The sequence below is a fragment of the Schistocerca piceifrons genome, chromosome 11 (genome assembly GCF_021461385.2).
Source record: "Schistocerca piceifrons isolate TAMUIC-IGC-003096 chromosome 11, iqSchPice1.1, whole genome shotgun sequence".
Taxonomy (NCBI): Eukaryota; Metazoa; Arthropoda; class Insecta; order Orthoptera; family Acrididae; genus Schistocerca; species Schistocerca piceifrons.
Genome location: NC_060148.1, coordinates 42,876,232 through 42,899,906, shown reverse-complemented (window position 1 = coordinate 42,899,906; position 23,675 = coordinate 42,876,232). Strand labels below are relative to the sequence as shown.

Here is a 23,675-nt window from a genome sequence, read left to right as displayed (position 1 = left end):
AGAGTATTCCTATGTGTGGGAGGAAGCTGTTGCTCAGCCTTTCACATGTCCAGTGAAAAAACGTGACAACCACAAAGTATTGAGAATGTATGCAGCTACAGTATGTGCCAGAACTGCTAGGCATATCTTCGAGATCTATTGCACTCTGAAACAAAATGAAATCTCTTCAACAGTTTACCAGAAAGAGATCGAAATTATTAAGTCAGAAGCCCACCTCAAATTCATCTCTCCTTTCTCAACCCAAAACTTCAAAACAGTGATAGCTTTGGGACAGTAATTTTTGAGAACATTTTTCTTGAACAGTAGTTTTCCTTAGTACTTTAAAATGTACATAAACAGTCTCGACCACAAAAACCGTTATTTTTGAGGTTGCTAGTTTCCTTCCGTTACTATCTGATGGTAGGTCGTATGGACTCCACAAAACTCCGCTGTTGACATTAATGCAGTTCGTAATGCCTGCTCTGTTCTCTGCCAACACCTGTCAGCATTATATGTAGTCTGAAGGTGGTCAGTAACTGACAGAAACCGATAACTACAGAAATAAAGTTTTTTGCAGTCGAGACTGTTTATGTTCATTTTTAAGCTCTGGGACAAGCAGAAAATCGACCAAAGTTGGTAGTGAGTGAGTCTGACAACACTAGTTGGGAGGCAACATAAATGGCAGAGTTTTCTGCATTTCTAATGTAATTTTTGTTTTTCTAGGAACTTGATATGTTCCAAGCGTGATTTTCTGACAAGACATTCATCACTGAGGACTGTATTTTATTAGAATATTCATTTTTGTTAGGACACAAATTACATTACTTGAGATGCCAAAGGCACATTGCTAGAAGGATTAGGAAGTAACATACAAAATGTAATGGAGACGAGACAGCAGACAGTCAGATTGAGAAGATTTTAATTGCTGGCAAATCTTTGGGGTTGCACTTTCATGGTCCACAAATGTTTTTGGCCCTGACATGTCATATAGAGCAGAGTCAGATATCTCCACAGCTGCTTCTGATTCTGTCATGTCTTGCTGAGACTCAGGTCAGTCATGTGACACGAATATTGTGAAAAGTGGGCATGGTACGTGTTTTAATGTGATTGACAGACATCCAGCAAAGATGAAACTTAACTATTGATTCTTTGCAGCTACTGTTCATCAAGAAATTAATAGTGGACAAAGAACAGCAGAATTAGTACAGATCATTGACCAAAGTGTCCCTGCATAACACTGGTATTTAAAATTGTGAAAGTGCATCTATGCCATTGTTTAAAACATGCATCAAAGCCAGTTTGGAATAGGGGTTCAGTATTTTGCTTTTTGATCCACTGTTTTAAAGCTGATTTTATGTCATCCATGAACCAAGCGTGTGGTGATGCTGCAGCCAACATCAGCTGTGTGTGGTATTGCGTGAAAGAGTCGGGTTACAGAGAAACAGATACTGCTGTGCCAACAGATGTCACAGATGTCAATTGAGGATGTGTTGATGAAGTGATTCACAGTGACAGACATGGTGACATAAATAGGTTAAGAAGCAAAAGTGTGATTTTTTTTTCCCCAAAATTGGTTTTGATGCCTGGGTTCAATGATGGTGCAAATGTGTATAAATGCATGGCAACTATATTGAATAGTTGTGTTGTCTAGAGGGCTATGATCTGTAACAATTCCAGTGCTGTATGTTCATTATTAAATATTTTTATCAATCCACATACCACTAAGTCTCATGGCTTCTTTTCTGTTATAATCATCCAGATATTTATGTACTTTGATGGCTTCTCTATATAGCTGTGGACAACATTTCATCACTGTATATGAAATATTTGTATTTACATTTCTTTCCAATGCCTAACTCTTCATTCGGCAAAACAAAGTGGCACCAGGAGCATCTCTGAAGATGTCAAAACACAGCTCTGGACAAAATGCAAGACCTAAAACGTTAACCACACAAGTTGGAAGATTCGTTAGCAACTAAGACAACTGACCATGAAAGCATTAACTGTGTGCTGAGCAGGTTTTACCACTGTCTTGAAAAAGTTTATTTTTGACTGGGGATAGTTTTGTAACCCACACCTATTTCAGTGGTGGTGCAATCAGTGTACCCCCTGCAAATCCTATAGCCACTCAGTGGGAACTGAAGACAGTGTTAACTAGTAGACAGATTACCAGAGACAGGATGCAACTTTAATGAAAGACAAAGGGGCTATATATTGAAAGATGTCCGGCCGAGGGATAACGATATGCGGAACGTGATGGCGATGGTGCCAAATTGTGGAGGATGATGCAATACTTAACATTAAGAAATAAATCGGTCTGACATTTATTTGGATGCTGTTGGTCCCTTTGCCACATTTTCCAGAATATGATGTGATGACAGTTTTGGATGGATTATATAACTAGTGGAATACAAAAAGAAAACTACATAGGATTCGGAAGAGGTTCTAGGCAGTGGATGCACACACAGGTAAAGTAGTAAACTTTGTGGCTAATTTTTGCAGCTCTGTACTTCAGTCTGCAATGCAATGTTGTCACTGTTTTTCATCACAGCCAGAATTCTTAGAACACAATTTGTGTCCAAAACTTACTGTGTTTTGCGGTAAAAAATGAACACAGTCTGTGGAATTTGAGTGCTTGGTAACAGTGTACCTCGCACATTTTCACTCAGTGTTGGCCTATGGCATAATCTTCACTCATTCATTAATTCACATACTGTGTACGGTAAATCCCATCATAGTGGAGAGCCTGAAGCAATGCGGGCTGATATGAGTCATGGATCACCAGGCAGAAGCAGCCAGTCTAGGAAACATCCACAAAGCACACTCACTACCAATTGAGGCTCTATCGCAGAGAAGCAGAGGTCAAAAAAGTACTTAGTCTATAGTGAGAATATTGAGTAAAGTGGAAAAACCAACATCAACAGATAAACATATGTTCACTCTTTTGTCTTATCTGAGGTAAATAATAATGAATTTAAGACAAACAGCCAAAATACTAGAAGTAAAAATGCTTTTCATGTAGACTATGATTCCTGACTGGGGTTTGGGACTGAGTTTTATGTTCTGGTGAAAATGTTTTTGGAATGTTGCCAACAGACATCAGGTAGAGAACTGGAAATCTCCAAATATTCAAAACTAAGGTGCAGTGGTACCATCACACTTACAGGTTATCAGAACAATGGAGTTTTAAATGCCCTAACACTGATAATTAGTCAGGTTTAACTAGGGTCTAACACATACAGTCATGACATTCCGACTCATTTTTGTTATATATTGCAACAGCAGCATTCCAAGCCAACAGAAAGCTACGTTTACAAATATGGTATCAGACTAGTGCAAACAGTATCATTTATGTTGATTTCTAACAGTTTTTACAATAGGGAACTTCATGTACTGCCGTAAAAATAAGCACTAACTAAGAAATAAAAAGAAGGAAGAGTGGGTGAGACCACATTTGTCTTTCTTTAGTTTCCTAAGGGCCTTGGGAGGTATAAAACAGTCCGTTACAGAATAGTTTGTTTATAGTTCCCTTATAGCCTACAGATATTTGCTGAAGCATGGTTTTTTTTTTTTTTTTTTTTTTTTTTTTTCTTTAACCCTTGATCCAAAACAATAGTCTCTCAGACCCATCATTCATTTTAAACATTCATTCTAAAACATGTGGCATGTAAAGCAACATTCATCAATGAGCTTGACTTTGTCAGCCTAGCAATAAGGCATATCATTTCGAAGTTAGTGCAAAATTGAGTGCCTGTGTGACCACGTTTCACATTATGTGTAATAATTAGGTGGGTCCAACACACTGCATGTTTCTAGTCACTACATATTTTGCTTTCAGTTGATATTTTGGATATTCTTATTTTATAGCATTTTATTGTATGTGTGAATTTATGCTATTTTTAGCTTCAGCATGCAGCAACTTTCTAAGAAGACTAAGGGGTCTGCAGTTGAACCAAAGAAGATGAAGTGGAAAATGGGAAAAACAATAACATTTTTGATGATTCTAGTATCGATTCTGACTTTACAGCAAGAAAAACAGCTCAGCATAATATTTTGGAAAGAGGAATGGTTCTACTAAAAGCAGAAATCGAATTTTGGTGCAAATGCCTATTAAATCTCAAACACAGGAGAATTTGTTTGATGACACCTTAGAGGCATACCAAATGATAGAAGGGAAAAGAAGAAGATGTGTATAAAGTACCCAGCATAAAAGAAAGAACTGGTGGTCTCATAAGTGCATCAATCGTGCTCAGCCAACATTCATGGAATGCAATAGGAAGATGTGCATTGAGTGTGAAAAAGTTCTCTGAATTGCTTTTGTTTGCATTTTCTGCAATCTTTCATTTATACTCATGAACATCGTGATTGATGTCACAATATTAAATCATTTCAAGATTCTTACTAAATGACTGCACATATGTTTTGTATTCATTTTGAATACTGTAAGTTCTCAATAGTATTGCATCTACTCATAATATGAAACAGTTGACTATTCACTTAATTTTTGTCAGCTAATGTGGGGATATGTGATAACAATATTACAAGCTTTAGGAGACATGTTTCTTGTTACATACTTGAGAGATGTTTTGGGTTAGGGTCTTAAGAACAAAAAGTACTAGTAAACAGCAGAAGAACTGACTTTTTGCAGAAAGACACCCATGTTGAGTATCTACTCAATGATGTTAACTCTTTTCATTACAGTTCCAATCAAATCAGAGAATATGTAATGTAGGAAAGCTGTTTGGAACACAATACCTGCATTATTTAATGTACTACATATGCCTCCACAGATGCAGCTGAAGGTGAAACCACACAGACATTACAGTAAAATGTCAAAAGCAGTAATCCTGCAGGCTTTCTCGCTGCAATGTGCACTAGTGTTGTTCCAGCTTGCAGATGGTAACAGTTCCCACAGCAATGAATATCATGACCATATATGTTAAACTGTGCTTTAACTTTAATGTTCTGTAGGCAGCTGACACTGTTCTGTGCAAATTTACACAAAACTATTAGATAAAAACAGCAGCTAGTAGTATGATAAGATGATCAGTAATTTCCTTTAAAAAATAATAATGTTGCTCTTGTCCAACTACATTCTGCTAAACAAAATTCTGGAAACTAAATACAAAACAATTAAGTGTTTCTTGAGTCAAATATTTGGATAAATGGTTCTAGGAACTAGTTTTGAAAACATAATGGATGTAGCGTAGCCCACTGACAAAGTATTTAAAATGGGCAAAGAGGCACTGAGGAAATATAGAAGAGAAGAAAGTAATGACAAATTATTTTGTTAAAAAAAGGATGGATGAAGGAGCAAACAAGGAGATTCTAAATTAGATCAGTATTTCTTCACTTGTAAAAATATGCACTAAACTTCTACGGGATATTAAAAGAATGCAGTCAACCACATTAACCAGGTAAGTTGTGGAGCTGTACAAAACCAGCAGTAAAGCTAGAATACAGACAATGGAACTTGTCATGACAGTAAAGATGACTTGAAAAAAGCAGGGATAACACAACAGCTAATGTTCAACAAATTTCATGTCTCTACCCACACCTTTTAATGAATACTTTAACTCACTCCATACCCCTAATGTGGAGCCAGAACAAAATGGGTGAATGAATGGATGAAAAACATGTTTACCACTAAATTCTTTTTACACTGTACAAATTGAACCCACATTATAAATACCATATTTGTTGATTTCTTTGCCAATTATGCAATATGTGTTTGTATAAGTTCAGCTGTGGTGGAAATGGTGCAGATAGCAATGCAGTGTGTTGTATTGAGTTCTATTTAAACTGATGCATTATTCAAAAGAGTGAAGTACAGATGCAGCTTGATTTCGAATTACTCAATTTACTACAGGTGCCAAAAATCAGCTGACAGTGGGTGAGTGAATGATGAAATAAAGAAACATTCATATTTAAAAAAATTTTAAAGCTGAAATGGCAAAATGGTTTTAACCTTCAAAAAATTTACTTTGGCTAGGAACCCATACACACAAGACAAGACAGATTCTTCTAAAGTGCAATGTGCTCTAGAAAAATAATTACGGTGCAGCAAATATGATGAAAAATGTACATGTGCAAATTTTGTGATTGGTTTGTATCTGTGACCTTTTATAGGCAACTAGTTTTATTTTGGAGGCATCTTTTCTATGCCATTCAACAATATTATTCAGCCATCTTTACACCATCCAATGCCTCCACCCTCCTGTAGTATTGATCTTCATCACACGATTATTGATTTCCTGGTCAGAACTTTTTCCAATATTGTAATAATTATTGTCATACTTTTGCTCACAGTTTACCAGGTAAGCAATTGCCCATATTTAATAAGTCCACTGAAATGTTACATTTGTGAAAGTTTCTACACTGCGCAGTATTGCATCACCAGTTAACTTCAGCAACATTTTGCTGTCTCATATAATCTCTCCCACTCTCTTTGGCTGCTTCTGTCGAAGCTTCATGCACCTATAAAACTGATTTTGCAGTGCTTCATTATTTGCAGCAATTCAGCTGAACAGAAGAGAACTGAGAATAAAAAGCACAGCTATTACAAACTGAGGAATACTGAGTGTTTACATTTTTTTCCCTTTTTTACAAAACTAGAAAATAAATAGACTAAGTTGTTGCAGCCTCTGTAGAGAAGGCTGGAATGTCTCAGGCTGGGAACCTGCAGATCAGCACCTGCAACACAATAACAGGGAAAACAAACAGTCACACACACTGGATTTCAAACATTCAGTTTACGTGGTTGTGGGAAACATAGATGCTGTGTAAAGGGAAATTAAAGAAACCTTTGGAAAAGCTCAGAGGGCAAACTCATATTTAGCAAAGAAAGGAAGGCTGAAATGTGGAAGAAATATACAGAGGCAGTAGATGAACATGATATGGGAGATATGACATTGTGAGAAGAGTCTGACAGAGCATTGAAAGATGTAAGTGAAAACAAGGCACTTGGAAATAGATGAAATTCCCCCAGAAATACTGAGCTCCTTGGAAGAGTCAGCCATGACAAAACTATGCTGCCTGGTGTTCAAGACATGTGTTACAGGTGAAATACCCACAAACATCAAGAAAAAGTTTATAACTGCTATTTCAAAAAAGGCAAGTGACAGGTGTGAAGGCAAATGACAGGTGTGATAATACTGAACCATAAGTTTAATAATTCATGACTGCAAACTTCTAGCAAATTATTTATAGAAGAATGGAAAGAATCATACAAGCCAAATCAGAGGAGAATCTCCTCTTTGAAGTTGCTAAGATAGCAGGAATAAAATTCAGGGTGCACAAGCTTACAGTCTGTAAAGAAACCAGAGTACAGGTATATGAATTAAAAAGCATGAGAAGAAAGAGTCAGGGTTGTAGCAAACTAGACTGCAGTGAGAAGAACTGAAGGACACAAACGGAATGAGACCAGGTTTTAGCCTATATCCCAAGTTACTCAGTTTGTACATTGAGCAATAGAAAAGGAAACCAGACAATTTTGGACAGGGAATTATAATTTAGGGAGCAGACAAAAAATCGAAGTTTATTGATAACATCATAATTGTATCAGAGACAGCAAAGGACTGCGGGAATCAGTCGAATGGAATGGATAACGCCTTCAGAAGAGGTTACAAGGTGAACACCAACAAAAGTAAAGCAAGGCTAGTGGAATGTAGCCTAATTAAATAAGGAGGGGGCAGGGCTATTTTATTAGGAAATGAGACACTGAAAGCTACAGATGAGTTTTGCTATATGGACAGCAAAATAAATGACAATGACCAAAGTAGAGAGGATGTAAAATGCAAATAGGAAGGTAATTATTCACAAAAAAGAGAAATTTATTAACATCAAATACAAATTTAAGTGTTAAGGAGTCTCTTCTGAAAGTATCTTTCTTAATTGCAGCCCTGTATAGAAGTCAAATGTCAACAATATGGACTTCTGGGAAGAAACATGGTGCTATGGGAGAATTCTGAAGATTAGATGGGTAGACTAATGTGGAGGTACAGAACCAAATTATGGAAAAAAAAAGAAATTTATTGTTCAACTTGACAGAAAGAGTAGTTTGATTGAGAGGACTTAATCCTGAGGTAGCAATGAATTGTTGGGGGGGAGTATCTGCAGGGAGGGGGGGGGGGGGGGGGAAATTGTAGAGCTTTGCTGCAGAAATAAGGCTGATAACAACGTAATCTCAGTCTCTTTTACAATGAGAAGATATGTTGCATATTTGATACTATTTTCGCTATATTGAGTCATACATAATTGAAAATCATATCTACATCTACATCCATATTCTGCAATCCACTGTGAGGTGCGTGGCAGAGGATACATAACATTGTACCAGTTATTAGGCTTTCTTCCTGTTCCGTTCATGTATGGAGGGCGGGAAGAATGATTGAATGCCTCTGTGCATGCAGTAATTATTCTAATCTTATCCTCACAGTCCCTGTGTGAGTTATACATTTGGGATTGTAGTATATCCCTAGAGTAATCATTTAAAGCTGCTTCTTGAAACTCTGTCAGTAGACATTCTGGGGATACTTTACACCTATCTTTGAGAGTCTTCCAGTTCAGGTCCTTCAGTATCTATCTGACAATCTTCCACGGATTAAACAAACCTGTGATTATTTGAGCTGCCCTGCTCTGTATACAGGGTGACAACTATTGAACTATATGAAAAAAAGTTAAATTAGTTACAAACTATGGCATGCATACACTTTATTCAACATGTAAATGTCACTACAGATATTTGGATTTAGGTTATGACACGTTTGATATATCTGCCAACATTGGCAATGATGTGGCACAGATGAATAGCGAAATTGTACACGACTTGTTGAATTGTCTGAACATTGATGCTGTCGATGACCTCCGAAATGGCGTTTTCCAGCTCGGCAATGGTTTTGGGGTTATTGTGTACACCTTGTCTTTAATATAGCCCCACAAAATGCAGTCACATGTTTTCAGATCCAGAGAATCTGGATGAGGGGAATGTGGCTTGTGCCAGTGGCCTCTGGGTACTCCAGAGCCAGAATGGGGTCCCCAAAGTGCTCCTCCAGGGCATTAAACACACTCCTGCTTTCGTGGGGTTAAGTTCTGTCTTGCATGAACCACTTATTGTAGAAATAAGGGTCACTTTAGAAAATGGGGACAAAATTGTCTTACAAAACATTCACATACTATTACGAAGTTACTGTGCCAGTAAGAGAGATAGCACCGATTATTCCATGACTGGACATTGCACACCACACAGACACCCACTGAAGGTGAAGAGACTTCTCGATAATGAAATGCAGATTCTCAGTCCCCCCAAATGCACCAATTTTGCTTGTTGACAGACTCGTCTAAATGAAAATGCACTTTTCCGTTAAACCGAACAATATTCAGATCAAAGTCCTGTTTGTCACTTCTGTGTACAATAGTGCTGATGAAACACAACCACTGTTCCATACCCTTGGGGCTAAATGGCTGACGGGTTTGAATTTTGTACGGGAATAGACGCATGTTTCAACAACAATTTGTCGCAGTATCTCCGGTTGGTTCCCACCTGTTGTGCAGCTCATCTCATCAATTTCCTGTGGCCGGTTTGAAACACAGCATGCATATTCTTGAAGTTTTCAACCTTTTTGGATGACCAATATTGCTGACACTGTCCTCACGACACTACCCATTCTCTCAAACTTGCAAATCAAATTGTTGATTGTTAGCACACTTGGACCAGTTGTCTTCTGCTTGAACTATTTCCTTCGGACCACAGTTGGGGTGCTATTGCTCGTATGGTAGGCCTTTACAAGCACTATACACTCAGGCACACTGTGCTGTGACATTTTCGCATGCAAATGGTGAAAGGCATGTGTGAATTCACATACCAATTCCCATCATGCCCTGCAGCCAACCGTGTAGTTTGAACATCCTAACGCAAGCCATTCAGAATTTGATGATGATTTTATTTCATATAGTTCAATAGCTGTCAGAATGTACGTTCAATATCTCCTGTTAGTTCTGTCTGGTATGGGTCCCACCCTTGAGCAATATTCTTGAACGAGCCGCACAAGTGATTTGTAAGCAATCTCCTTTGTAGACTGAATGCACTTCCACAGTATTCTACCAATGAAGCACAGTCTAACAGCAGCAACTACCCACAACTGAGCCTGAGTGAACATCCCATTTCATATCCCTACAAAGCATTACAACCAGTTATTTGTATGAGCTGGATAATCCAAACTGTGGCTCATTGATGTTATAGTCATAGGATACTGCATTTTTTCATTTTGTTGAGTGCAAAATTTTACATTTTTGAACATTTAGAGAAAGTTGCCAATCTCTGCACCACACTGAAATCTTAACAAGATCTAACTGAATATTTATAAAATATTTATCCCACTTTCTTTCAGATAGTACTTCATTATAGATAACTGCATCATCTGTGAAAATCCTGATTTTACTATTAATACTATCTGCAAGGTCATTAACATACAACAAGAACACTACTTGCATCACAACAGCCAAAATGACTTCTGCATCTGACAATGACTCTCCATCCAAGATAGCATGCTGCATCCTTCTTACCAAAAAGTCCTCAATCCAGTCACAAATATCACTTGATACCTCATATGATCATACTTTTGACAATAAGCAAAGCTGTGGTTCTAAGTCAAATCCGTTTCAGAAAACAAGAAACATAACATCCACCTGGTTGCCTTGATCCAAAGCTTTCAATATGTCATGGGAGAAATGTGAAAGTTTGGTTTGAAAACCATGCTGTCTGGCATTGAGGAGGTCATTTTATTCAATGTACATCATTTTGTTTGAGCTCAGAAAATGTTCTAAGATTCTACAACAAATTGATGTCAAGGATATTAGATGACAGTTTTGTGGATCACTTCTACTACCTTTCTTGTAGATAAGTGTGACCTATACCTTTTTCGGAGAACTTGACACAGTTTTTTGTTTAAGGGATCTATGAGAGATTACAGTTATGAGATGGGCTGACTCAGCCACAAATTCAATATAGACTCTGACAGGGATTCAATCGGGCCTGCAGCTTTGTTCAGTTTTAACAATCTCAGCCATTTCTTAACACCACTGGCACCAATACTTCTTTCATTCATCTTTTCAGTGGTACAAGGACTAAAGTTGAGCAATTCTCCTGGGTTTTCCTTTGTAAAGTAAATTTGAAAAAGTAGTTAAGCATTTCAGGTTTTGCTCTGCTACCCTCAATTTCAGTTCCTGTCTCATTCACTAGGGCTGGACGCTAACTTTGTGCATTAACAGCCTTTACATAGGAACAGAATTTCTTTGGTTTTTGTGAAATGTCATTTTCACAATATTCTGCTATGGTGGTCATTGAAGGCATCAGTAATTGATCTCTTGACAGCCAAATGCATTTCATTCAGCACCTATCTATAGCCCTACTATTTGTTTTACACCTGTTATGCAGTAATCTTTGTTTGTTTAGAAGTTTCTTTGCAGTGACAGTGTATCATGGAGTTTCCCTAATGGCAGTAAATAGACAACCTTGACATAATTTACTTTTTGATATGCACTGTAAAGTGTTGGATGAAAGTTCAGCCTATTCCCCTGGCATGTTTCACTCAGACTTCCATTTCCTCTTAAAATTCAAAGTTGCTCTTGTTCATCAGCATTTTTCACCTAACACAGAAGCAACTCCAGCTGTGGAAGAGTGCCTTGCAGCCCTTCCAATGGTACACTACAAAGACGAAATTTCACTGGATGAAATATGTTAATGTTAAAGAAGATTATGTTGAAAAACATTCTGGAAACATAAATGCACGTTTTTCAGTATGAGGCAGAGAACTTTCGAGACCTCCCTCCTACCTCCACTGATTTCATCTCTACTGATTACACTTATTACACATTTCAGTTAATTCTGAAGTTCATTATGAAGTGCACAGCAGAAGACACAGCCCACTGTACCACATATTTACATTTCATCCTGCTCCATTACCTCGTACAATTCTGTCTGTATTATGTCTGAAATGCAAAGTCTTTTTTGTGAGGTAAGGGAGATTGTTACACACAGAGAAATAATCCATTTTAAAAATGACATTCCTACAGCGTGATTATATCAAACCTATGGAAATGCTGGAAAGGCGTTATTTCAGTGGATAAAAAGTGGTATTATTGGTTTGTCCAGTGCATGATATCTTTATGTAATTACTGATGCAAGGGGGTGGGAGATTGTCACCCCCAAGGAAGTTGCATCACAGGAATGCCATTTTTGAAAATACTGCAGTGAATGGAAAGAGTAATGACTCGAGGAATAAACTCTGGAATTTTGGTGTATGGAGTTATTGCTCCTTCTATGAAAGCAGGCAACAAATGTTCATAATATTGAGGTATTCAGTGGTGTAACTGATTACTATTTGGAAAGCAAGCATTCATTTATTTGCATACCATTTATATAAGAGTAATTTTGTAATTCTTCCATGAGGTCTTCCATGAGATCCTATAGCTCTGATATTTTTCTTGCATGGACTTTTACGTTGTAGTATTGTGATTCTTCACTGGATAACTGTCTATTAAAGTTGGAAATCTGCTGCTTGCTTAAGAAAATGTGTTGCTCTGACATCCACAAATCCACAAAAATATTTATACAGGGTGTTACAAAAAGGTACGGCCAAACTTTCAGGAAACATTCCTCACACACAAATAAAGAAAATATGTTATGTGGACATGTGTCCGGAAACGCTTACTTTCCATGTTAGAGCTCATTTTATTACTTCTCTTCAAATCACATTCATCATGGAATGGAAACACACAGCAACAGAACGTATCAGCGTGACTTCAAACACTTTGTTACAGGAAATGTTCAAAATGTCCTCCGTTAGTGAGGATACATCCATCCACCCTCCGACGCATGGAATCCCTGATGCGCTGATGCAGCCCTGGACAATGACGTATTGTATCACAGCCATCCACAATACGAGCATGAAGAGTCTCAACATTTAGTACCGGCGTTGCATAGACAAGAGCTTTCAAATGCCCCCACAAATGAAAGTCAAGACGGTTGAGGTCAGGAGAGCGTGGAGGCCACAGAATTGGTACGCCTCTACCAATCCATCAGTCACCGATTCTGTTGTCGAGAAGCGTATGAACACTTCAACTGAAATGTGCAGGAGCTCCATCGTGCATGAACCACATGTTGTGTCGTACTTGTAAAGGCACATGTTCTAGCAGCACAGGTAGAGTATCCCGTATGAAATCATGATAACGTGCTCCATTGAGCGTAGGTGGAAGAACATGGGGCCCAATCGAGACATCACCAACAATGCCTGACCAAACATTCACAGAAAATCTGTGTTGATGACGTGATTGCACAATTGCATGTGGATTCTCGTCAGCCCACACATGTCGATTGTGAAAATGTACAATTTAATCACGTCGCAATGAAGCCTCATCCGTAAAGAGAACATTTGCACTGAAATGAGGATCGACACATTGTCAGATGAACCATTCGCAAAAGTGTACCCCTGGAGGCCAAGTGGCTGCTGATAGTGCCTGCACATGCTGTACACGGTACGGAAACAACTGGTTCTCCCATACCACTCTCCATACAGTGACGTGGTCAACGTTACCTTGTACAGCAGCAACTTCTCTGACGCTGACATTAGGGTTATCATCAACTGCACGAAGAATTGCCTCATCCATTGCAGGTGTCCTCATCATTCTAGGTCTTCCCCAGTCGCGAGTCGTAGGCTGGAATGTTCTGTGCTCCCTAAGACGCCGATCAATTGCTTCGAACGTCTTCCTGTCGGGACACCTTCGTTCTGGAAATCTGTGTCGTTACAAATACACCGCGCCACAGCTATTGCCCCGTGCTAATCCGTACATCAAATGGGCATCTGCCAACTCCGCATTTGTAAACATTGCACTGACTGCAAAACCACGTTCGTGATGAACACTAATCTGTCGATGCTACGTACTGATGTGCTTGATGCTGGTACTGTAGAGCAATGAGTCGCATGTCAACACGAGCACCGAAGTCAAGATTACCTTCCTTCAATTGGGCCAACTGGCGATGAATCGAGGAAGTATAGTACATACTGGCGAAACTAAAATGAGCTCTAACATGGAAATTAAGTGTTTCCGGACACATGTCCACATAACATCTTTTCTTTATTTGTGTGTGAAGAATGTTTCCTGAAAGTTTGGCCGTACCTTTTTCTAACACTCTGTATAATTTGGTACCAGGTGGTGGTAATGAAAGGACTAACACATATATAGCTGAGCATGACCTCACAAATTAAGTTCTGGCACAGGTAAACAAGAAAAATTATCCAGTCAGTATACTCTGTGACCTAGCTACAGTCTGTGACATCATGCCTTCTACAAATGGCATCTAACCTTCAGAATAGAAAGTAGAGGGTCGCACTGGTGCACTTAGACACAAGAACGAAACAAACTTGACAATTGTATAACATCAAATGTAGGTCCCATAAGTGGCAGTACCAGGTCTGTTGTTTATCTTGGGTCAAATTATGATGATCCCTCAAGTATAGGGAACATACATTCATGGTCGCATGCCATGTGGATTCACCTTTCAGCTCACAGCAGTCCCCACTGTACTCTGTCGACATCACATTGGGGTGACGTGGTGGCCACCTATGCCATTGAGCGGCTCCTCCTGGCTCTTGGTGTCTGCAGCTGGTCCCACACCATTGGACAGGTCACCGGCCACACGTGTCAGCTGCACCGGGTTGGAGCCCTGCACACACATACATACTGGCTGCACCCACTGACTGTGCTAGAGCCAAATAGGAAAAACTTTAAACTGTCAATATTTTATGGAACTTTTCCAAGGCCTTCAGATGCACAGATCTTTTAATTCTACAAGAGAAACCATAAAATGTTGCACTGTGAACAGAGTCTTGTCTCAGTTACAGAAAACAGATCACATTAACAAATTATAATACAGGAATAAAACCAAATTCACAGTGAGAAATGCACTAAGTATGGAGATCCACAAGGATCAGTATTTCGCCCACTACTGTTTTGCCCTAAATAAAATGTGATATAGAGATTCTTGAGCAATATTTCTGGGCGTATTGGTGTGAGAAATCCATGCTATCCAGTGGCTTTTTACAGAATAATTGCTTCTAGTTTGACTCTTTACACAATTTTTTTTTTCATATCTGGATTGGGCTGCAAACTAAGCTTTCATTTGACTCAGCTGCTATATACGGGACCTAATTGTTAAATACTGTATATTGCATTGTCATGGAAAAATATTTGGACTTCACTTGTAACTGCCCGCAATTGACTTTACATGGAGATGATGATTACAGAGCAATCTAATTAACAGGACATTGAACTCACAGAGACACAGAATTCCACTGTTCACTGGTTGTAGCTTTTCTGATGTGGTATGAAGATATTATGATATGGTTTGCCATCCATGTGAGAATATTTCATTATAGCATCGCTGTATTGTTCCTTCCACTGCATTCAGTGAACCTTCACACTAGATGTATTGGCCAACTCGATCCATACTACTCTGCACCACTGTTAACATACAGCTAACACTGCCAGAAAAGAAACCTGAGAAAGTACTGAGCTGTTTGAAAATCCAGCTTGAGGGGAAAGATTAAAATGGACACTACTGATGTTGGCAGCAAGAATTGCGAGCAAATGGAACAAATTTGTTTCCAAACAAGACACACAGTGCATAATGTAAATGTTGGGTTGCAAATGTCTATGATATGCAGACATTTGCAGCACAACCACATCACAATACCTTCACAGCAGGCCAGAATAGCTACACCCAGGCCTATCACTGAAGCCTGTTTGTGTACAGTGTAGTTTTGCCTTTCTTTAAGTTTACAGTCCCGTTAGTTTGGTTACTCTGAAATCATCATCTTCTTCTTCTTCTTCTTCTTCTTCTACTTCTTCATAAGTCAGTTGCTGGGAAGTTATAAGTGAACTTTAAGTAACTTTCAACAATAAGTACAATGTAGAGTAGTTAACAGTAACTTTCTGAATATAGTAGGTGAGTTAAATAAAAACTTAGTTTCTCCAGGTAATTATCTAATTCTCTTAGGAAACGGCTTTCAAAGACTGCTATCTGAAATACACCTCTATGATACCGGAAAGGTGGAGATTCAGTCACTGAGTCAATAAGTGAAGACTAAGAACTCTCAGGTACATGATGGATTATCTAGCAGAATACTAAAGCACTGTGCTGCCTATGTTGGTCCAGTACTTGGCCAAATTTGTAATTCTTCTTTTAGGAATGTTTAGTTTCCTGAATGCTTAAAGAACTCAACAGTGAAACCACTTTATATAAAAAAAATATTAAAAAAATGGATAATGGAGACAAATTCACATTTCAGTGCCAATGGCTTTTCAGAAGGAGTTTAAAAAAATTAATAAGTAGCAATAATATTTTGTCTATTGTAAGTAATTGTGCAACTGGGAATTTGCAGAAGTGACTTTATACTGACTGACCAGCCCAGTGACTGTACATGGTTGTGCACGAACTGCCCTCTGCTCTGTAGCAGCAGCTGTTTATAGATGCATATAAATCTGTCTTTACAGAAAAATAAATTATGTATAAGATTTTTGAAAACATAGTCAGTGATCTTTAAAGTAGTTAAAATCAAGACTGTTTTAAATTTTAATTTTAATAAATTATGCAGTTGCTGAATTTCAACAGTAACATAAAAGACAGAAAAGTAGAGAAAACATATATACATTAAGCAATTAAGTTATTTTGATTAACAACTATCTGAATGCACAAAAAACAACACATGTAGCTGGTTCTAATTTTATGAGCAAAATTTTAAGCGTGTACTAGAATTATGTGGAAGAACACATTGAGATTTGAGGGGACTCACTAAAATTCATCATCCTGGTGCTGTGGGGAACAGAACCCATGTTATAGTAGAAGTAGCTTCTTTTCCACATTTTCAAAGGTCTAAACAAAAAAATTTTACTGTGCAATCAAGTTTTGAACACAAGAACAACTGTTCAGAAGAGGAAAGTTTACACTTTTATCACAAATGCAATGTAGAATGAAATGAGTCAGTTCTTAATTGCAAAAGCCAGAGAATCTTAAATCTGTTCATTACTGCCCCACCTACCACAAATGCAAAGAAAGTTTCAGGTAAACCCTAGGTATTTTTTGGCATAGACTCCAAATCTGCAATAAAATGAAGATTTCCATTTGAAAATAAAAAAAATTGACCACTGCATTGTGGGGAGAGAAGTTAGTGGGCAGCACAGATATATGTCCCCTTTGAAAATATTAACTTTTTATCTGGAACATTTTTTCATACAATTCACATTTTTTGGAGCTATTCAGTTGTTCTATACCAAAACAAACAACCTATACATTAAATACAGGGTGTTTAAATATAGTGTCATATATTCCTATATGAGTTAGTATTGGTGAATAATAGAAGTAAAAGTACTTATTTTGATATGTCCAAAAATCAATACCTGTTATGACATGAGCTGTTGAAAATCCGCAGTTCTCAGACTGTATTTTATTTACAGATGAGGCAGAATTCACAAGAGATGCCATAGTAAATTACTACAGTATGCATGTATGGACCAATGCAATACTCGAGCAATCACAGTGATAAGGCATCAGGATCACTTCAGAATGAATGTATGGCTGGGAATTGTCAGTGAAAGGCTCTTAGGGCTGTAGACTTTACCATACAGTTAAACAGGTGCCGCATATCAGTTTTCTGTACAATAAATTATTAGCACTAATGGAGAACATTACCATTACAGAAAGATGATTGTTTTATGCATGACAGGTCACCACCCAATTTTCTACTGATTGTGTAACAGTATCTCACTGCAATGTTCATGGGTAATGGATTGACTGGGGAGGTCCAGTACCATGGTCTCCTCATTGACCAAATCTGAATCCGTTGGATTTCTGGCTCTGGGGATATTTAACAACATTGATGTGTGTCCGACCCATCAACAATGTCAAGATGTTGCAGTAGCTTGTGACCAATGCACAAAACACAATCCAAATGGTGCTCCGTATATCTGAAAGAATGCTTATTCACTGTGAAGTAGCACTGAAGAATGCATCAGAATGCATGGTAAGTGCATGCCTGTAGCATACATTTCTATGTAACACACAGATGGGAATGAGAGAACACATTGAGCCATATCTCAACAGATACTGGTTTCCGGACACATCTTTTATTCCATTTTTGACCAATATTAGCTCCTACAGGTATATGTAACAATTTTCTATAATACCCTGTATATGTAAAGGGTGACATCACAATAAGTGGAGGAACAGTACCTTACTACATTCTGCCATGTCTAAATATAATTTGTGAGGCTCTTACTTTCTCCCCATTTTATTATCAGTTTCTTGGTTGTTCTCCTTTTACCTTAAGTTGCCTTGTTTGCATACATATTGAGTTTTTCGGTCACCCCAACACCGCTATATGTGATCCAGCATGACACACGGCATTTCCTGTAAGCTCAATCTCTCTGATGAGTGAGACGACCTTTGACAAATGATCGGCATATATAGTGGAGCCATTCTTCTGACTCTCAGCGCCCATTAAGTCATAGAGCATATTGTGTAGCTACATCACAGAAGCTGAGTTGTCAGATCGGCCCCAGTGGGGTCATACCAGAATGGCTCATGTGACTTTTTTTAAAACTAAGTACCAAGATTTGTCTCTTGAGAGCCATTTAAGCCACTAGACTAAATAAGTCTGCAGTCAAGAAAGACACTCTATAATTTAATAATAAAATTAAATAAATTAAGTTTAATAATAAAGTAAAGGACAAAAGAGATAAAGCTAGTATTCTTTACCCCACAGAATCTCGGTCAAACACTTGTAAATAAATAGTATGTGGCCTGTGAAAAGTGCGACACTGTTGGTATATATTGCATCAGTTGTGACAATTGTCCTGCCAGGTATGTGTGGCAGACTGGCAGAGGGCCTGCTATTATGTTTCGAGAACACGACAGTCTGAGAAATTCAAAGTCCACTTTAAGTAGCAGCTTACGTGATTCAGGCCACTCCATAACAGGTGTAGTCAATAATTCAAAAGTCTTAGACAGAGAAGTGAAGGACCATCTTAAACGTTGTGGAAGAGTCTAAAGCTATACCCCAAACATACCCTTAACAATCAGCTGGAGTTAAGACGTTACAATATACTGTCTATCTTTGATCACCTTTCAAAGATGTAGTGTGATATTTGCTAGGTTATTGATCCTGGGCTTGTTGTTTCTGGTCTATTTGGCTTTACAATTTTTTTGCTGACATATTTTATAATTTATATGATTATGCTGTGTAACAGAGGCCTCAAACATTTCCAAAATATTTGGATTGCGTAAAAATGTTTGTAGCTTTCCCTGCTATGTGCACGGTGATGCTAGTGCCCTCCATGATACACATGAACACACTGGCACACTGAGCAGGCTGAAGCATTGCTGTCTGCAGCTTCCCAGTATGAAGTGAGGATTCATAACCAGGGGCGTTCAATGTATCTAACTGGGGCTTTTACTTTTCTTGTTTTGTTATTTTGCTCTTTTCACTGTAGGTAGGTGCACATTTAATATTTCAGTTTTCAACCTGTCAATTTGAATTACGACATCCCGCTTGTTGTGGGTAACAGTACTTTACTTTGAGATGTCGACTACCCCTCCTTTTTGTATCTGGGTTTAAACATGTCACTGATGTGTGAGTACTTCGTATTGGTTGTCGTCAGCATAGGTTATTAGGATAGCTATCTGTTTATCGTAATGTTCATTGTACATTTCCTATCTTGTACACCTGAAGATGTGATTTGAAATCACAAAAGTTTTTGTGTTCCCATAATAGTTCATATACAAGTGAAAGAGGTTTATTTCAGAAACACTTTATAATCAACTCCACCACTAAAACAGCTTTTAATCCAATACTAAATGTGTCTTCAAACAGATTATATCTGAAATTGACTGCCTAATCAGTTGTCAGGACATCGCTCAGCTGGAGACAGTGCTGCCAGTGTTACCACTGCCACTCACCCTGCGCCCTCTCCTCGCGAGCAGCACCCTCCGGACTGGCGGCACGAAGAGGTCGGGGTCTGGCGGCGGCACGCTGCGGTCCCCCTCGCAGGTGACGCCCGCCACCCACGACGCGATGGTGCCCACGACGAGTGTCAGCAGGAATCCCAGCACGACAACCCACAGGTACGACACGCGGTACAGGTAGAAGTACTCGCTGCAATGTGGGGGATAATACGTATTGTACATATGTGTAACATGTGGATCCCAGGTGTGGTGTGCGTGTGACATCATGATATAACTACCAATGTTGTTGTTGTGGTCTTCAGTCCAGAGACTGGTTTGATGCAGCTCTCCATGCTACTCTAACCTGTGCAAGCTTCTTCATCTCCCAGTACCTACTGCAACCTACATCCTTCTGAATCTGTTTAGTGTATTCATCTCTTGGTCTCCCTCTATGATTTTTACCCTCCACACTGCCCTCCAATACTAAATTGGTGATCCCTTGATGCCTCAGAACATGTCCTACCAAACAATCTCTTCTTCTAGTCAAGTTGTGCCACAAACTGCTTTTCTCCCCAATTCTGTTCAATACCTCCTCATTAGTTATGTTATCTACCCATTTAATCTTGAGCATTCTTCTGTAGCACCACATTTTGAAAACTTCTATTCTCTTCTTGTCTAAACTACTTATCATCCACATTTCACTTCCATACATTTCTACACACCATACAAATACTTTCAGAAACGACTTCCTGACACTTAAATCTATACCCAATGTTAACAAATTTGTCTTCTTCAGAAATGCTTTTCTTGCCATTGCCAGTCTAGATTTGATATCCTCTCTACTTCAACCATCATCAGTTATTTTGCTACCCAAATAGCACAACCCCTTTACTAATTTAAGTGTCTCATTTCTTAATATAATTCCCTCAGCATCACCTGATTTAATTCGACTACATTCCATTGTCCTCGTTTTGCTTTTGTTGATGTTCATCTTATATCATCCTTTCAAGACACTGTCCATTCCATTCAGCTGCTCTTCCAGGTCCTTTGCTGTCTCTGACAGAATTACAATGTCATCGGCAAACCTCAAAGTTTTTATTTCTCCTCCATGGATTTTAATTCCTACTCCAAATTTTTCTTTTGCTTCCTTAACTGCTTGCTCAATATACAGATTGAATAACATTGGGGCCGGCCAGTGTGGCCGAGCGGTTCTAGGCGCTACAGTCTGGAACTGCGCGACCGCTACGTTCGCAGGTTCGAATCCTGCCTCGGGCATGGATGTGTGTGATGTCCTTAGGTTAGTTCAGTGTAAGTAGTTCTAAGTTCTAGGGGACTAATGACCTCAGCAGTTAAGTCCCATAGTGCTCAGAGCCATTTTTGAAAAACATTGGGGATAGGCTACAACCCTGTCACAGTCCCTTCCCAACCACTGCTTCTCTTTCATGCCACTTGAGTCTTATAACTGTCATCTGGTTTCTGTACAAATTGTAAATAGCCTTTCTCTCCCTGTATTTTACTCCTGCCACCTTCAGAATTTAAAAGAGAGTATTCCAATCAACTTTGTGAAACACAAGCTTGCCTTTCCTTAATCTGTTCTCTAAGATAAGTCATAGGGTCAGCATAGCCTCACGTGTTCCAACATTTTACTGTCAATACGGAATTTTAATTGAACGCTACTCTTTCTGTTTACTAAACTACCCCATACAGTGTGCATTTTTTCATACTTCCATCCTTTTATTCTCAGGTGATGCTTCATTCCACTATTATGAGCCATATTTGAATGTTTTCTGTATATTCTTTGCTGATTTTATGTTAATCTTGTTTTATGAGACATTGCATTTCATTAATAGTTGCTTGTAAGTGGAAGGTACACAGTGTTTTAATAACTTTTCAATAAATTATTAGGAACAGTAAAAATGTATTGATGTACTCATATATGCAGAAATGTTAAGAATAATCAAGAAGTTAGTATTGATTAGAATGAAAGCAGTTGCTGACGTGTGTGAATATTACCAGACTATCAGTTTAGTAAGTCATGGTTGTAAAATACTAAAACAAATTCTTTACAGAAGAATGGAAGAACTGGTGGCAAGTTTGTATAGATTCTGGAGAAATGCAGCAAAATATGAGGCAATAGTGATCCTACAACTTATCTTAGAAGATAAATTAAGGAAAGGCAACCCTACATTTACAGTATTTGTAGACTTAAGAAAGGTTTTGACAGCCATGCCTGGAATGCTCTCCTTAACTCCTGAAGGTAGTAGGGGTAAAATACAGGGAGCAAGAGGCTATTTACACCATGTGGAAGTTATAACAGTTGAGGGAACGGAGGAAAGCAGTCATTGAGTGAGTGAGGCAGGGTTGTAGGCCTATCACTAATGTTATTCAATCTGTACATTGAGCAAGAAGAAAAGGAAGCCTAAGAAATATTTGGAGTGGGCATGGAGAAGAAATAAAACTTCTGAGGTCTGTCAATGACAGTGTAATTCCCTCAGAGGCAGCAAAGGCCTTGGAAGTGCAGTTGAAAATTATGGACAGTGTCTTGAGAGAAGGATATAAGATAAACATCAACTAAAGCAAAACAAGGATAATTGGATATAGTTTAATTAAACCAAGTTATGCTATGGGAATTAAATTAGGAAATGACACACTTGAAACAGTAGACAAGTTTTGTTATTTGGGCAGCAAAATAACTTAGGATGACTGGAGTAGAGAGGACATAAAATTTAGAGTGGCAATGGCAAGTAAGGCGTTTTTGAAGAAGAGAAATTATGTTAACATTATCAATTTAAGCTTTAGGAAGTCATTTCTGAAGCTATTTTTATCAGTGTACGTACCCATGTTCGGAAGATAGAGTTCACACATGAAGAGACTAGAAGCCTCTGAAATGGGGTGCTATAGAAGAATGTTGATAATTTAATGCCTAGATTGTGTAACTAATGAGGAGGTACTAAATACAGTTGGGGGGCACAACCTGACTAGAAGAAGGAATTGGTTGATAGGAGACATTCTGAGATACCAGGTGATCACCAATTCTGTACTGGAGGGAAGTGGGGGTGGGAGGGAAGGGGGCTGTAAGAATCATAGAGGGAGACCAAGACATGAACAGAGTAAGCAGATTCAGTAGGATGTACGTTGCAGTAGTTACTCAGAGATGGAGAGTCTTGCACAGGCTAGAGTAGCATGGAGAGCTGCATCAAACCAGTCTCTGGACTGAAGGCCACAACAATAGCAATAACAAATAATAATAATAAATAACAAAATATATGTTCACATTTTGTGCATGTCCAGGTGTGCAATGGGAACATGTGGTGATAAACACTGGAACCAATCCTTATATCGTTCAGTGTAATAGCATCGGTGCTCTCTTTACACACTCGTGATCTACAGCCTTAACTAAGACAGGTAGTGTGAAGCTGATCTTCACCAATTTTCTCTTTGAGTTCCAGGTGAGAACAGAGGAAGGCAGGTTGTGGTGTTGACACTGCATTATCTGTGGCTAACATTCTCCCAGGCTGAAGTTATCGCTGAATTGTTACTCGACATTTTATTAAAAAGATTTATGAATATAAGTCCTATATCCTATGGAAGGTAGAAAGTGTACGAGATGTGGCAGTAGCTGCTCCATGCCTACTCGGGTGACTTTTGGCACCCACTGTCCACAACCTCCTCACTGCCCCACTACTACTGCAGGCCGACA

The 23,675-nt window shown here is 38.6% G+C and overlaps 1 protein-coding gene across 1 annotated transcript in view; it reads right to left on the bottom strand.

The window, feature by feature from the left end:
• Positions 1-6,093: 6,093 nt before the first annotated feature.
• The window catches only part of LOC124720082 (putative sodium-dependent multivitamin transporter), a 135,614-nt gene continuing 118,032 nt past the window's right edge, over positions 6,094-23,675 (bottom strand). Inside the window, exons 11-13 of the mRNA XM_047245357.1 lie at positions 19,991-20,186; positions 14,534-14,701; positions 6,094-6,672 (exon numbers count right to left, since the gene is read on the bottom strand). Of these exons, the coding sequence (XP_047101313.1) occupies positions 14,573-14,701; positions 19,991-20,186 (325 nt within the window). The 3' untranslated portion in view covers positions 6,094-6,672; positions 14,534-14,572. The remainder of the gene's footprint in view (positions 6,673-14,533; positions 14,702-19,990; positions 20,187-23,675) is intronic.